The sequence below is a fragment of the Prionailurus bengalensis genome, chromosome D1 (assembly GCF_016509475.1).
Source record: "Prionailurus bengalensis isolate Pbe53 chromosome D1, Fcat_Pben_1.1_paternal_pri, whole genome shotgun sequence".
In the NCBI taxonomy this organism is placed as follows: domain Eukaryota; kingdom Metazoa; phylum Chordata; class Mammalia; order Carnivora; family Felidae; genus Prionailurus; species Prionailurus bengalensis.
In genome coordinates, this window is record NC_057346.1 from 109,946,866 (window position 1) to 109,961,895 (window position 15,030).

Sequence of the window (15,030 nt, forward strand, 5' to 3'; positions counted from 1 at the left end):
GGCGGGGGGGGGGGGTGCGGTGTGGAAAATGCACTGGGTTGGGAGGTCCCGGGTCCCAACGGGGCTGTGAGAATTCGGTAAGTTTCGTGGCCTCTCTAAGCCTCAGTCTCTCTGTCTGTAAAATGAGTTTTCTTCCAGCTCCGAACTTCTGCGGCTCTGAGGCTCCCCTGGCCGAGCACGGGGGAGAGGGTAGGAGGATGGAGGGCCAAGGAAAAGGCAGTTAGAAGGATGAGAGTGAGACAGATTGCACACTGTCCTGGTGAGGTTGGCGTTATTATCACCCCCATTTTACAGAGGTGAAAACGGAGGCACGGAAAAGTGAAAACTGACTTGATTTTAGAAGTCTAGAGCTGAACCAAGTTTGGAACCTGGGGCTTCCAGCTGATAGCATGGAACTCTGTCCTTTTGAACACAGTGGTGGGTGGAATTGAAGAATTCTGAATTCACAATTCAGGAGAATTCTGAAGAGGAGTTTAGGAAGTCAGAGAAGGAGGAGGGGAGGCTGAGTGCCCCCTCCCCCACCCCCGCTGGGAGTCTAGAGATGCAGGTCTCTGCTTCTGATCTCTCCCTTGTGTTATTACTTGTGTTATTAGGCAAAGCTCCTAGCCTCTCTGGGCCTCAGTTTCCCCATCTGTAATACTGGTAGTTGAATTCATTCTTCTAAGGTTTAGGGGCCCCAGGCCAAATGCGACCCACCAATGTATTTTGTAATATCCTTGGGTGAGTCACCTAACCTCTGAGCCTCAGTTAACATATCTGGTGAATGGGTTTGGGGGAGGATTAAATGAGACTATGAGAGTGCAGAGCTAGGTGTGTGGTAAATGATGGCTGTGATGATGGTGATGGTTCTCAGCAGGGCCCATGGCGGACGCCCAGTACATCCTGCCCAATGACATCGGTGTGTCTAGCCTGGACTGCCGCGAGGCCTTCCGCCTGCTGTCACCCACAGAGCGCCTGTATGCCCACCATCTGTCACGGGCCGCCTGGTACGGAGGCCTGGCTGTGCTGCTGCAGACCTCCCCTGAGGCCCCCTACATCTATGCCCTGCTCAGCCGCCTCTTCCGTGCCCAGGACCCAGACCAGCTGCGCCAGCATGCCCTGGCTGAGGGCCTTACCGAGGAGGAGTATCAGGTCAGTTCTTTTAGGTCATCCTGCATTTCCTGAGGGGCTTCTGGGTATGAGGGACCACAAGCAGGGGTACAAAGGTCTTTCTCTTTAGATTAGACCAAAGGTTGCATATACAGGAACCTCCGCTCCTAGAGTCTCAGTCTTATCTGTAAAACATGCATGAGGGTAGTCTGTACCTTCTAGGGCTGCAGTGACCTGACTCCAAGATAAATAGTGGCTGCTGTGATTTAACAGGGGCTGTGAGTAAAGGCAACAGCTGTGGAGATTCAGAGGCAGTAGAGGAATGAGTCCAGGGTAGGAATCGGGAGGTCTGAGTTCTGGACCGGATCTTCCTCCACCATGTTGTGCGTTCCTGCCTGTCCTCTGGTTTTTGTTTGTTCGTGGGTCTGTTGGCCAAATAACATGTGAATACATTTGTAGTGCATTGTTGCAATGCAGAAGGACGCAAAATACAAAGATCACTCATTGGATGGTGCGGTGTGCAGCCTTTTAATTCCTCTGTCTGTGTATTGCATGCCTACATGTGTACATGCACATGTGTATCAGTTCCTCATTTTGTCCTTTACCTAAATGAGATCATGCCATGTGTGAGTAGGATCTATTTCTAGGAGTCGCGTTGCTGGGTCAAAGGCTCTGTACGTTTATAATTGATTGATGTTGTCAAATCGTCTTCTACAAAGGTTTCACCCAGAATGTGTGAGAATGTGGCCTGTTTTTCTATATGAAAAATAAAGGGATTGGATCGCTTCTCTCTGAGCTGAGGCCCAGGCTGTTTCTTCTACCTTGTTTTAACTTTTAGTAATCAGCATCCCATCTCTAGGCCTTGATTTATTCATGAAAAGAGTTAACAGCGAGCCAAGTGCTTGGAAATAGAAAATTGCTGCATGTGCTACTGTTTCCAGTGGGATGTTTTTGTTTGCAAAGAGCAGAAACCCACCTCAAATTGGCTTCGGTGGAAATGAAGTTCATGACTTCCAGTTTCCAGTCCAGCGTGTGAGGAACTTAAAAGTCACCGATCTGTCCTAACAAGTAAAAGGCAGCACACACCAGATAATCGACAGCTTTTCTTACGTCCTTAAAAGAAATGAGGCCACGGGGCTGCCGCTCCCAAATTGGAGAGACAGACAGGTGGGTACAGAGAATCACAACTTAACAGCAGAAATTCATGAGCAGAAGCCTTCCCCACAACCAGCACTAGGGTAGGAAAACCTAAACTGTAACTGAAAAATTGCTGGAGGCTCCAGTGTGGACAGCTCTGAGAGTTAAAAACCCCAGGGGAAGCCAGTCACAGGAGAGGCCCCCACACATTTGGGAGTTTTGGATCTTGACCAGGTCCTCACAATGAGTCTCAGAGAAAAAGCCCCTTGTGTTTCTGACAAGGGTAAGGGAAAGGGAACTGCTTTTGAAAAACGCCAGAACATTCTGTTCTTAACAGTTTGCTCTCAGGAGAAACTATTTCACCAGAACCTAACCTTCTAGGGCTTGATCAGAACCTAACTGACCTGGGCAGAGGAAAATATCCCACTCCAGACAGTTCTAAGTCATCCTGTCCCACCTAAGGGTGGGTGGGGACACAGGACCGAGAAGCCCATGTGGAGTTCACAGTCCAGAGGTAAAGGCTCACTAACAGACTAATGAGACCTAATCATGGGACCGTAGAATACTTCTGGGACTCCCACACCTGGCTATCACATTATGAAAGACCTATGAACAGCAGTTCTTTTTATGCAGTACATCATGTCTGGCTATCAAGAAAAAATAACAGAACATAATAAAAAAGCAAAGAACGCAGTGTGGAGAGACAGAGAAAGCATCAGAACCAGATTCAGATATAGCAGGTATGGTGGACTGATAAAGAATTGAAACAGCTATGATTAATAGCCCTATGATTAGGGCTAAGGGCCCTAATGGATAAAGTAGACCACATGCAAAAACAGATGGGCAGAGAGATGGAAATCCTAAGAAAGAACCAAAAGTGCTAGAAGTTTAAAAACACAGAAATGAAGAATGCCTTTGCTGGCCTTATTAGTAGCCTCGACCCAGCTGAGGAAGGACTCGCTGAGCTTGAGTATATCCCAACAGAAACCTTCAAAACTGACAAGCAAAGAGAAAAAAAAGACTGAAAAAAGCAGCACAGAGTATCTGAGAACCGTAGAGCAACTGTAGGAACCGTATATGTAATGGGAATACCAGAAGAGGAAGAAAAACAGAAGAAATATCTGAAAAAATTATGACCAAGAATTTCCTCACATTAATGTCAGATACTAAGCCACAGATCCACAAAGCTCAGTGAACACTAAGCAGAATATTAAATGTCATAAAAAACTACACTTAGGCATATTTTCAAAGTACAGAAAATCAAAAAGTCCTGGAAGAAGCCGGAGGAAAAGTAGATCTTAGCTTTAGAGGAGCAAAGATAAGAATTGCATCCAATTTCTCAGAAACCACACGGACAAGAAGAAAGTGGATTGGATTATTTGAAGTGTGGAGAGAAAAAGCCACCAACCTAGGATTCTGTACCTTGTGAAATTATCCTTCAGTAATGAAAGAAGGGGCGCCTGGGTGGCTCAGTCGGTTGAATGTCCGACTCTTGATTTTGGCCCAGGGCATGATCTCGTAGTTCGTGAGATCGGGCCCCACGTCGGGTTCCGTGTGCTGACAGCACAGAACATGCTTGGGATTCTCTCTCTCCTTCTCTTTCTGCTCCTCCTCCTCTTGTGCCACTCTCTCTCTCTCTCTTTCTCAAAATAAATAAATAAACTTCAAAAAAAAAAAGTGAAGGAAAAACAGACTTTCTCAAACACAAATTGAGGTAATGTATTGCCAGTAGACCTGCTTTGCAAGAGATGTTAAAAGTTCTTCAGGGAAAAGAAAAGAGATACAGGTCCAAAACTCAAATCTGCATTAAGAAAGCAAGTGCAGGGGCGCCTGGGTGGCACAGTCGGTTAAGCGTCCGACTTCAGCCAGGTCACGATCTCGCGGTCCGTGAGTTCGAGCCCCGCGTCGGGCTCTGGGCTGATGGCTCGGAGCCTGGAGCCTGTTTCCGAATCTGTGTCTCCCTCTCTCTCTGCCCCTCCCCCATTCATGCTCTGTCTCTCTCTGTCCCAAAAATAAATTAAAAAAAAAAACGTTGAAAAAAAAAAAAAAAGAAAGCGAGTGCATTAAAGGAGTAAGTGAAGGTAAAATAAAACACTTAACAATTTTTAAAAAATATTTATTTTAAATATTCTCTACACCCAACATAGGGCTTGAACTCACAGCTCCGAGATCAAGAGTTACATGCTCTTCTGACTGATAGCTGCCTCTATTTTTGTTGATTCTTAATTGATCTAAGAGATAGCCATTTGTTCAAAATAATAATAGCAACAGTGTATTCAATTATATGTGCTTATGTTTATCTTATTCTTATGCATATTTATACATACATATATTTCTGTCTCCTTGTATGTAGGTGCAATAAAGGACAGCAATGATACATGGGAAAGGAGACAGGAATTAAAATTATTTTGTTATAGGGTACTCACTATCCATGAAGCAGTATAGTGTTCTATGAAAGTGGACTTGGATTAGTTATAAATGTATATTGCAAAATCTCGGGCAGTCAGTAAAAAGTGAAAAGGTATAACTAATGAGCTAAGAAGAGAGAAAATAGACTCATGTGAAAAGTCTCAGTTACTACTAAAAAGGCAGAAAAATAATGGAAGACAAAAATAGGAATAAACAAGGACAGCATATCGAAAACAGTAACAAATATGGTAGATATTAGTCCAACCGTATCAATAATCACTTTGAATGTCAATGGTCTGATTGTACCAATTAAAAGACAGAGATTGTCAGAACGGATCAAAAAAACAAGGCCCAAATATATGTTGTCTACAAGAACACACTTAAATCTAAAGATACATATAAATTAAAAGTAAATGGATGGAGAAAGATATACCATACCAACATTAATCAAAAGAAAGTGGGAGCAGCAATATTAATGTTGTGAACTTCAGAGTCTGAAGAGTTACCAGGGATAAAGAGGGCATTGCATGATGATAAAAGAGTCATTTCTACAAGAAGACAATGGTCTTTAATGTGTATGTGTCTAACAGAGCATCAAAATACTTGAGACAAAAACTGATAGAACTGCGAGGAGAATTAGATGAATCCAGTACTATAGTTGGAGACTTTAATACTCTTGCATCAGAAATAGACAGATCTAGGGCCACCTGGGTGCCCTCTCAGTCAGCTGAGAGTCCAATTCTTGATTTTGGCTCAAGTCTTGATCCCAGGGTTGTGAGATGGAGCCCTGTGTCAGGCTCCACGCTCAGTGTGGAGAGGTTCTCTCTCTCCTTCTGCACCTCTTCCCGGCTTGTGTGCTCTCTCAAATAAAATTTTTAAAACTTTATTAAAAATAAATAGGGGGCTCCTGGATGGCTTAGTCGGTTAAGTGTCTGACTTTAGAGCAGAAATCAATAAAATTGAAAACAGGAAATTAGTAGAGAAAATTTAATGAAACCACAAGGTAGTTCTTTGAAAAGATTAGCAAAACATATTTTAGTCTATTTGGACTGCTATAACAAAATACCACTGAGTGGCTTATAAACAAGTTTATTTTTCAGAGTTCTGGAGGCCGAATGTCCAAATGCAGGGCACCAGCACAGTCAAGTTCTGGTGAAAACCCTCTTCAAGTTTGCACAATACTTACTTCTCACTGTGTCCTATCATGGTGGAATGGGTGAACTAGCTTTCTGGTGTCTCTTATAAGGGCACTAATCCCAATGGTGAGGGCTCTTGCCTTCATGACCTAACTGCCTCCCAAAGGCCCCATATTCTAATCCCATCACTTTGGGGGTTAGAGTTCAACGTATGAATTGGATGGGAGACACCAACATTCAGACCATAATGAGTAAAAAGTCTCTAGCCAGTCTACGGGAAAAAGAGAGAAGTCATAAACTATTAATATCAGAAATGAAAGATGGGACATCACTATAGATCCCATGGACATTAGAGAAATTCAATCAATAATTAATAACCTTTCCAAACAGAAAATACCAGGTTGACATGGGTTCACTGGTGAATTATACCAAACATTTAGGGATAACGTTATACCAGTTCCCTATAATCTCTTTCAAAAGAGAGAGAGACAGGGAATCCTTCCTAATTAATTCTATGAAGCCAACATCATCCTAATACCCAAACCAGACAAAGACATGAAAAGAAAACTACAGACATATCTCTCATTTACATAGATGCAGAAATCCTCAACAAAATATTAGCAAATCAAATCCAACAATGTATAAAAAATTATATACCATGACCAAGTAGGATTTATCCTGGGAGTGCAAATCTGGCTCAGTATTTGAAAGTAAATAATGCATCACATCAACAAGCTGAAGAAGAAAACCACACAACCGTATCAATAGATGCAGAAAAAGCATTTGACAAAATCTGGCACGATTCATCATAAAAACTAAGTAAACTAGGAATAGAGGAGAGCCTCCTCATCTTGATAAAGTTAAAGCCTATCTACAAAAACCCTACAGCTAACATCATACTTAAGGGTGAAAAACTCGAGTTTTCTCGCTAAGATCAGGAACAAGGCATGGAAGTCCCCTCACCACTGCTTTTCAACATTGTTCCAGAAGTCCTAGCTAATGCAATAAGGCAAGAACAGGAAATAAAAAGTATGCAGATTGAGACGGAAGACACAAAACTGTCTTTGTTCACAGAAAACATGATCATCTACATAATCCAAAATAATTGACAAAAAACACCTCCTAGAACTCATAAGCAATTAAAGCAACGTTGCAGGATATAAAGTTAATATACAAAAGTCTATTGCTTTCAATACAGCAGCAATGAACAAAATTTGACCTTAAAAACATAATACTATTTACAGTAGCACACAAGAAAGTGAAATACATAAGTTAAAAATACAACAATGTACAAGGCCTATAGGTGGAAAACTACAAACCTGATGAAAGATATCAAAGAACTAAATAAATGGAGAGATGTTCCATGTTCATGAACAGGAAGATTCAGCATTGTCAAGACACCAGTTGATGCACCTGGGTGGCTCAGTCAGTTAAGCGTCCAACTCTTGATTTCAGCTCAGGTCATGATCTCATGGTTTGTGAGATCGAGCCCTGAGTCAGGCTCTGCACTGACAGAGCAGAGCCTGCTTGGGATTTTCTCTCTCCCTCTTTCTCTGCCCCTCCCCAACTCAGGTGCTCCCTCTGTCTCTTTCCCAAAATAAATAAACATAAAAATAAAAAGATGTCAGTTCTTCCCAACTTTATAGATTCAGTGCAACCCAAATAAAAATCCCAGCAAGTGATTTTATTTTCAACACAATACTGAGGAAAGAGGGTAAAGACCCAGAATAGCCAACACAGTAGTGAAAAAGAACAAAGTTAGAGGACCAGTACCACTCAACTTCAAGACTTACTATAAAGCTACAGTAATCAAGACAGTGTGGTGTTGGCAAAAGGACAAATAGATCAACAGAATAGAATAAGAGCCAAGAAATGGACCCCAATAATTATAGTCAACTGATCTTTGACAAAGGAGCAAAGGCAACACAATGGGGTAAAAATAGTCTGAAATTTTCAGCAAATAGTTTTGAAACATCTACATGCAAAATAAAAGGGGGGCATCTGGGTGGCTCAGTCAGTTAAGCCACCAGCTCTTGGTTTCAGCCTGGATCATGATCTCATGGTTTGTGGGTTTTAGCCCCATGTCAGGCTCTGTGCTGATGGCACAGAACCTGCTTGGTATTCTCTGTCCCTCTCTCTGTGCCCCTCCCCTGTGTGCATGTATGCACAAGCACTTTCTCTCTCTCTCTCAAAATAAATAAGCCTTAAAACAAAACAAAACAAAAAGAAACATAGACGAAAAGAAAAAAGAAAAGAAAAAGAATGTAGACGAGATGTGGACCTTACATCTTTAACAAAAGTTAATGCAAAGTGGGCCACAAACTTAAACGCAAAACTAAAAAACTCCCAGAAGAGAACAGAAAATCTAGATGACCTTGGGTAGGGAAATGACTTTTTAGGTACAATGTCAAGTATTATCTGTAAAGAAATAATTGATAAGTGGAGCTTCAATATAATTAAAAATTTCTGCTTTGTCAAAGACACTGTCAAGCAAATGGAAAGTCAAGCCACAGACTGGGAAAAAACAGTTGCAAGAGATATAGGACTGAGATATAGGATATAGGATAAAGGACCATTAGCCAGAATATATAAAGAACTCTTAAAACTCAACAATAAGAGGGGCGCCTGGGTATCTCAGTCAATTAAGCACCCAACTTCGGCTCAGGTTATGGTCTCAGGGTTCGTGGGTTCAAGCCCCATGTCGGACTCTGTGCTGACAGCATGGAGCCTGCTTGGGATTCTCTCTCTCCCTCTCCCTCTGCCCCTCCTCTACTTGCTCTCTAAGTAAACAAACAAACAAACAAACTTAAAAAAGCCGATCTGAAAAGCCTACATGCATTTGATTTCAACTATATGATATTCTGGACATGGAGAGAGTAAAAATCAGTGGTTGCCAGGCAGCGAGGGGAGGGATATTTAGGGCAATGAAACTATTCTATAGTACAGAGTAATCTACATAATGGTAGATATATGTCAAATATTTGTCTAAACCCATAGAGTGCACAAGGCCAAGAGTGAATCCTAATGTAGACTATGGTCTTTGAGTGATGATGTGTCCATGTAGGTTCACCAGTTGTAACAAATATACCACTCTAGTGGAAGACGTTGATAACAGGGAAGGCTGTTCATGTGTGGGGGCAGACGGTACATAGGGAATCTGTATACTTTCTGCTCAGTTTTGCCGTGAACCTAAAATGCTCTAAAAAATAAGATATTTTTAAAAAGAGATAGTGTATTCACTGCAGCAGCACATATACTAAAATTGGGACGATGCAGAGAAGATTAGCATGGCCCCTGCACAAGATGACACACAAATTCATGAAGCATTCCAATTTTTTAAAATTAAGCAAATAAATAATAAAAAAAGAGAGTAATGGGGGGTGGGAGGGAGTGGAGGGTGGGTGATGGGTATTGAGGAGGGCACCTTTTGGGATGAGCACTGGGTGTTGTATGGAAACCAATGTGACAATAAATTTCATATATTGAAAAAAAAAAAAGAGAGAGTTATTAGTTCACGCAACTGAAAAGTCCGGGGCTAGGGCAGGCTTCAGGCATGGCTAGATTCAGGGGCTCAGTGATGCCATTGTGATGCAATCTTCATCTCTCAGCTTTGCTTTCTTTCCTCCAGTAGTGGAGCTCCAGGGGCTCCAGACTTGATCCCTAGTATAAAAATAGAGGCTCTTTACCACTTGAAAATTGCCCAGGTAGGGCTTTTACGGTCTAGCCTGAGCCTATGCCTACCCCCAGAGTTAGGGAAGGGAGAGTCCCTCCCTTCTCAAGAGGAAGACTGAGGTCTTGTTGCCAGAGGAAGGGAGACCTAAGTTTTGGGCCTGTGAAAGCCATAGGGCAGATGATCAAGGCCTCTCCAGCTGTAACATTTAATGTTTCCAATGACAGCTTCCTGGCAGGTTGGAGGCAGAGGACAGGCTTTCTGCAGAGGGAGGCAGTGTGGTTTTTTTGTTTGTTTTTTTAGTAATTTTTTTGTTTATATTAGAGACAGAGCGTTAGTGGGGAAGGACAGAGAGAGGTAGACACAGAATCTGAAGCAGGCTCCAGCCTCTGAGCTGTCAGCACAGAGCCTGATGTGGGGCTCAAACCCATGAATCATGAGATCATGACCTGAGCTGAAGTCAGACGCTCAACTGACTGAGCCACCCAGGCTTCCTGGAAGGAGCCAGTGTTTAAACTGGGCTTTTGAGGTCAGTTGAGATGGCTGCAGGTAGCTGAGAAGGTGCTGGGCAGAGTGGGAACAAAGGTGGATGTGTTTGGGGGCTGCCGAAAAGACTGGTTTGGCTGGACAATGGGTGTGTGAAGATTGGTCTGTGAAAGTATTTTGTGGCCAGACTGGGTCCTGCTGGGATCTGGATCCTGCCCCCAGATTTCCCAGCCTCGCCTATACTGGTTCCTCTGGGTGTTAACATCTCAGGAGGGAACCTCCCTGGGGTGGGGGAGGCTGTGTTTCCAGGTCTCTGATGCCCACCTTCCCCTAGGCGTTCCTGGTCTATGCTGCAGGTATCTACTCCAACATGGGCAACTACAAGTCCTTTGGCGACACCAAGTTTGTTCCCAACCTGCCCAAGGTGAGTTGAGGGAAGGCTGGGGAAGGTGAGGAATTGGGGGCCAGTGGGATGGTAGTGGGAGCCTACGCGGAGCCTTGACCATGTCCCTGCCATGTTGCATGACTCTGGGTAAGCCAGCCAGCCTTGCTGGGCATTGTAGCCTCCTCACATATAAGGGGAAAGCAGTGTTTCTTCCTGACCGTGCTCACCTGAGCGTCACACGGGGGAAGGATGTGGAAATGTTCTGTGAACTGTGAAGTGCTTGTAAAATTCGGGCCTGGTCATCGCTGGGGATGGTAGAGAGGCCTGGGCACGGGCGTCCCTCACTGGCACTGTGGAGACCAAGCACATCCGGCAGATGCAGTTCTTACACCAGGGCTCTGAGCTCTAGCTGCATACATAAATTGCGTGGCCGTCTTGTTGAAACGCAGCTTCTGGCTGAACAGGTCTGCAGCGGGGCCTGAGCATCGGCATTTCTCCAGCAACACCAACACCGCTGGTCCATCGACCGCACTTTGAGCCGGAAGGTCTTAGGCTGTGGGAGAAGGGCTGCGGGGTGGGTGTGGAGGGTCCAGAAGACAGCTTTGGGTGGTGTGGCCGAGCCAATGGCCTCTCCTCTCCTGCAGGAGAAGCTGGAACGTGTGATCCTGGGAAGTAAGGCTGCTCAGCAGAACCCGGCAGAAGTCCGGAGCCTCTGGCAGACCTGCGGGGAGCTCATGTTCTCTCTGGAGCCTCGGCTTCGACACCTCGGGCTGGGGAAGGAGGTGAGGCCCCCCAACCATACAGGAGAGAGGAATCCTTTGAGGCTACCTGGCATGGAGGGAAGGGTACCTGATAGGCAGTGGGCTTTGCCTCCCAGTCTTTTTTTTTTTTTAATTTTTTTTTTTTCAACGTTTATTTATTTTTGGGACAGAGAGAGAGCATGAACGGGGGAGGGGCAGAGAGAGAGGGAGACACAGAATCGGAAACAGGCTCCAGGCTCCGAGCCATCAGCCCAGAGCCTGACGCGGGGCTCGAACTCCCGGACCCTGAGATCGTGACCTGGCTGAAGTCGGACGCCTAACCGACTGCGCCACCCAGGCGCCCCTTTGCCTCACAGTCTTAAGGCCGACTGTGGGCTTCAGTTTTGTCATTTGTAAACTAGGAAGCAAGCTGGATGGAATGCTTTCTTTCCTTTTTTTAATACTTAAAAAAATTTTTTTTAAATGCTTATTGTGTATTTTTGAGAGAGAGACAGAGCATGAGCAGGGGAGGTATGGAGAGAGAGGGAGACACAGAATCTGAAGCAGGCTCCAGGCTCTGAGCTGTCAGCACAGAGCCCGACACAGGGATCGAACTCACAAGCTGTGAGATCATGACCTGACCCGAAGTCGGCTGCTTAACCGACTGAGCCACCCCGGCGCCCCTGGATGGAGAGCTTTCTGAAAGCCCTTCCAGTTCTGAAGTCTGGGGTGGTGTGTGCAGAAGGGAAGGAGAGGAGCCCAGAGTGAGAGGGAGCTGAGGAAGGGAAGAAGGGAGAGGAGGGAGCCTAGGCTTCCTGCCCCTGGAGGCCACGCAGCAGCTGCGTGGTGTGAGGGATGTGACAAGCCTGTGCGAGGGGCCAGCCTGTGAAAGACTGGAGCGGAGCTGCAGGAAAGCTAGAGACGGACCTCTCTTTGTTATTTGTGTTACAGTTTTTCCCCCAGGAAAGAGATGGAGGGGGCAGGGTGGAGGCTGCTGGGAGGAGGTACAGGAAACCTAGGGCTGTGGGGGGAAGTGTGCCGGGAAGGGAGTCTCCCCACCTCAGCAATTCCTTCTTCCCGTCCATCCCCTTCCTCAACAGGGAATCACCACCTATTTCTCCGGGAATTGCACCATGGAAGACGCCAAACTGGCCCAAGACTTTCTGGACTCACAGGTTTGAGGACTGGGGACTCAGGACAGTGGTTTGACGGGACCCCCTCATCGCCAGCACCCACTCTGGGTCTCAGCTTGGGACCAGAGACACTGGCATCTTGGGTGTTTGAGGAGGACAAGACTTGGGAATCCTTGTCCAAGAGTTGGCCTGGCCCCAGTGAAGATGACATTCCCACGCGTGGCTGTGACAGAGCTGCCCCCGCCCGCCCCAGACTGAAGGCTTTAATGACAGCCTTAGGGCAGGACGACAGAGCATCAGAGCCGCTTCCCGTTGGGCCCTGGCTTCCACATGAAGCCAACATGAACCTCCCAGAAGCTGTGTGACCAGTCTCACGTCTGCTGCCTCGAAAAGCCCTGGGTTAGCTGAGGGCATGCAGTGCTGGGCACAGTCGGGTCAGCACTTAGTAAACGTTAGTGCTCAGCGTGTAGAGTAGAACTGGAGAGCCTGGCCCGCCTGCCCACCTGCTCCCCCCACCCCCGTCCAGCTGCATCGGGCAGCTTCCCCCAGTGGCCCCGGCCTGCTTTGCTTCTGTATCTTCTCTCCCTGGTGTGACCCTTTCCCTGCTCCCACCTTGCAGCCCCCTCTGGACTTTACCCTTCCCCAGACCCACGCCCTGGTCTTTTCCAGAACCTCAGTGCCTACAACACGCGGCTCTTCAAGGATGTCGACCAGGATGGGAAGCCCCGCTATGAGGTGCGGCTGGCTTCTGTGCTTGGCACGGGTGAGCTGCTTCACACACCCCTTCTACTCCTGCCTCAGTGCTCCCGGACCAGGGCACAGGGGGCTGGACTGAGGACAGGGGCTGGTGGGTAATGCGGGAGCTGCAGGGAAGAACGGTCATAATAGTTACGGCGCATGTTGATTGCAGACTCACCGGGTGCCATGCTCTGTGTACAGGGGTACCTGTGAGGGAATGCTTGCCCCAGTGCTGGCTGTGATAGTAAGGAAATGGGGAGAAACATGACGACAGGGAAAGGGGTTCCGTTCCACTTGGCAGATGTTACTGCTGCAAGCCTCTAACGGGAGCCGTGTTGGGCATGATCCCCATCACAAAAAATAACAACCCACGTAAATAATGGGAAGAGAGGCCGGGCCATATGCCCCTTGACAGCCTAGAAGAGAAATCCAGACTATACATCAGTGAAGACCATATATGTCTTGGAGGCTGGGGGGAATCTAGAAAGTTTGAGATGGCTAACGTACTAAAGTCTGCTTCCTAACTATCAGGTACCCTCAGGGTAAAGCCCAAATCCACCCCTAAGGGCTGTATCATTCAAAACTCTTTTTTTTTTTTTTTTTAATGTTTGTTTATTTTGAGAGAGAGAGAGAGATAGAGAATCCCACGCACGTTCCACACTGTCAGTGCAGAGTCCTACATGGGGCTTGATCCCACAAACCAAGAGATCATGACCTGAGCTGAAACCAAGAGTCGGACACTTAACCAACTGAGCCACCCAGGCACCCCTGTCATTCAGAACTCTTTGCAAATGAAGAATCTATTTCAAATTTGCCTGAACCAGAACCCAAGTACTTAACGGGCTTGGGTAATTAAGAAGCCTGGAGTAGGATGGCTTCAAGCACAGCTGGATCCAGCTGCTCAGACAGTATCCTGAGAAATTTCTCTCTCCGTGCCTTGGCTCAGCTCTCTGACTTCATCCATGGCATGTTCCTCCCACACGGGGCCTGATAGTGGACCAGCCTGGCCAGTCCCGCAGAAAGAGAGCCCTCTTCTCCCAGAAGTTTCTTCATAAGGTCTGGGAGTGGCTCCAGTTTCCCTATCCTGCATACCGTATTTATCTGTGAACCAATCCCTGTGGTCAGGGACGGATATCTCATTGTCTAGACCCTGATCCCAAGCCTACCTCAGAGCCAGGTGATGAGGTCAGCCCCTCCCACTCACCTGAACCGGAGGTGTTCCTGGTGGAGGATTCTCAGAGGAAAGTTGGGGTCTGTTCCCAGGTGAGAAGGAAATATATTCAGTATGGACAGAAATATCCAGGCCCCTGTGAGGGCCTTTGCAACCTGGCCCTCCCTTTTCCACTCACTTGCCTCCTCCCAGCCCCCAGCCTCATATTCCTGCAAGCCTCCCACTTAGACTCTGCCCCAGCCACACTCAGCGGCTTCCAGTCCTCTGAAAACCCCTTGTTCTCACGTACGCTGTCCAGGACTTGGCACAATCGGATCCCTTTCCCACCTCAAATGCTTCCCTCCCTTCGCTCATGTGATGAATACCTACTCATCCTTAAGACTGCGCTTGAACATCGCCTCCAGGACCTTTCCCTGCCTTTCGATGACTTTCCTTCTCTTTTACCGCCAGCAACACCCAGTAATTCCCCAGGTTTCTTGCAGTTGCTGTTGACTACAGGCTCCTCAAGGGGAGGAATTGTAGGTTTCGTTCACCAGTGTCTCCCCACTGGCCAGCACGTGGCAGAAACTCAGATATTGGTTGTGGGAAGAGGTGAAGACGCCTGGAGACCCACGCTGCTGGTGGAGGGAACAGCGTGAGCCCCAGAGCACGGTGGAAGGGGAGTTTAAGGATTGGCGAGTAGTTTGATTTGACTAAGGAAAGGGGTATTGGGTTCGGGCGAGGAGAAGCTGGGCCTGTACTTACATGTACTCTACTGCGTACAGGACAGTGCCTGAGAACACCGCTCGGAGCCAGGTTGCCTGGGTGTACCTGTGGTGTTATCTATTGCTCTGTACAGATGCCCCCCAAATTTAGTGATGGAAACCCACCTTTTCGTGCTCACAGAGTCTCCGGGTCGGTAATTTGGCTGCGGCACGGTAGGAACAGCTGGTCCCT

General features: G+C 46.7%; 1 protein-coding gene and 1 non-coding gene across 5 annotated transcripts in view; both read left to right on the forward strand.

Annotated features, from left to right (window-relative positions):
* The window catches only part of DPP3 (dipeptidyl peptidase 3), a 39,188-nt gene that overhangs the window by 3,510 nt on the left and 20,648 nt on the right, over positions 1-15,030 (forward strand). For 2 of the 4 annotated variants that reach the window (XM_043581703.1, XM_043581705.1), the window contains exons 2-6: positions 854-1,131; positions 10,262-10,351; positions 10,957-11,094; positions 12,153-12,227; positions 12,855-12,948. In XM_043581703.1, coding sequence (XP_043437638.1) covers positions 854-1,131; positions 10,262-10,351; positions 10,957-11,094; positions 12,153-12,227; positions 12,855-12,948 — 675 coding nt within the window. The remainder of the gene's footprint in view (positions 1-853; positions 1,132-10,261; positions 10,352-10,956; positions 11,095-12,152; positions 12,228-12,854; positions 12,949-15,030) is intronic. The other 2 variants (XM_043581704.1, XM_043581706.1) reach the window with 1 other exon arrangement.
* On the forward strand, positions 9,004-9,109 carry LOC122484518. Its single transcript, XR_006297590.1, has one exon. It is a non-coding gene; the product is annotated as a U6 spliceosomal RNA (small nuclear RNA).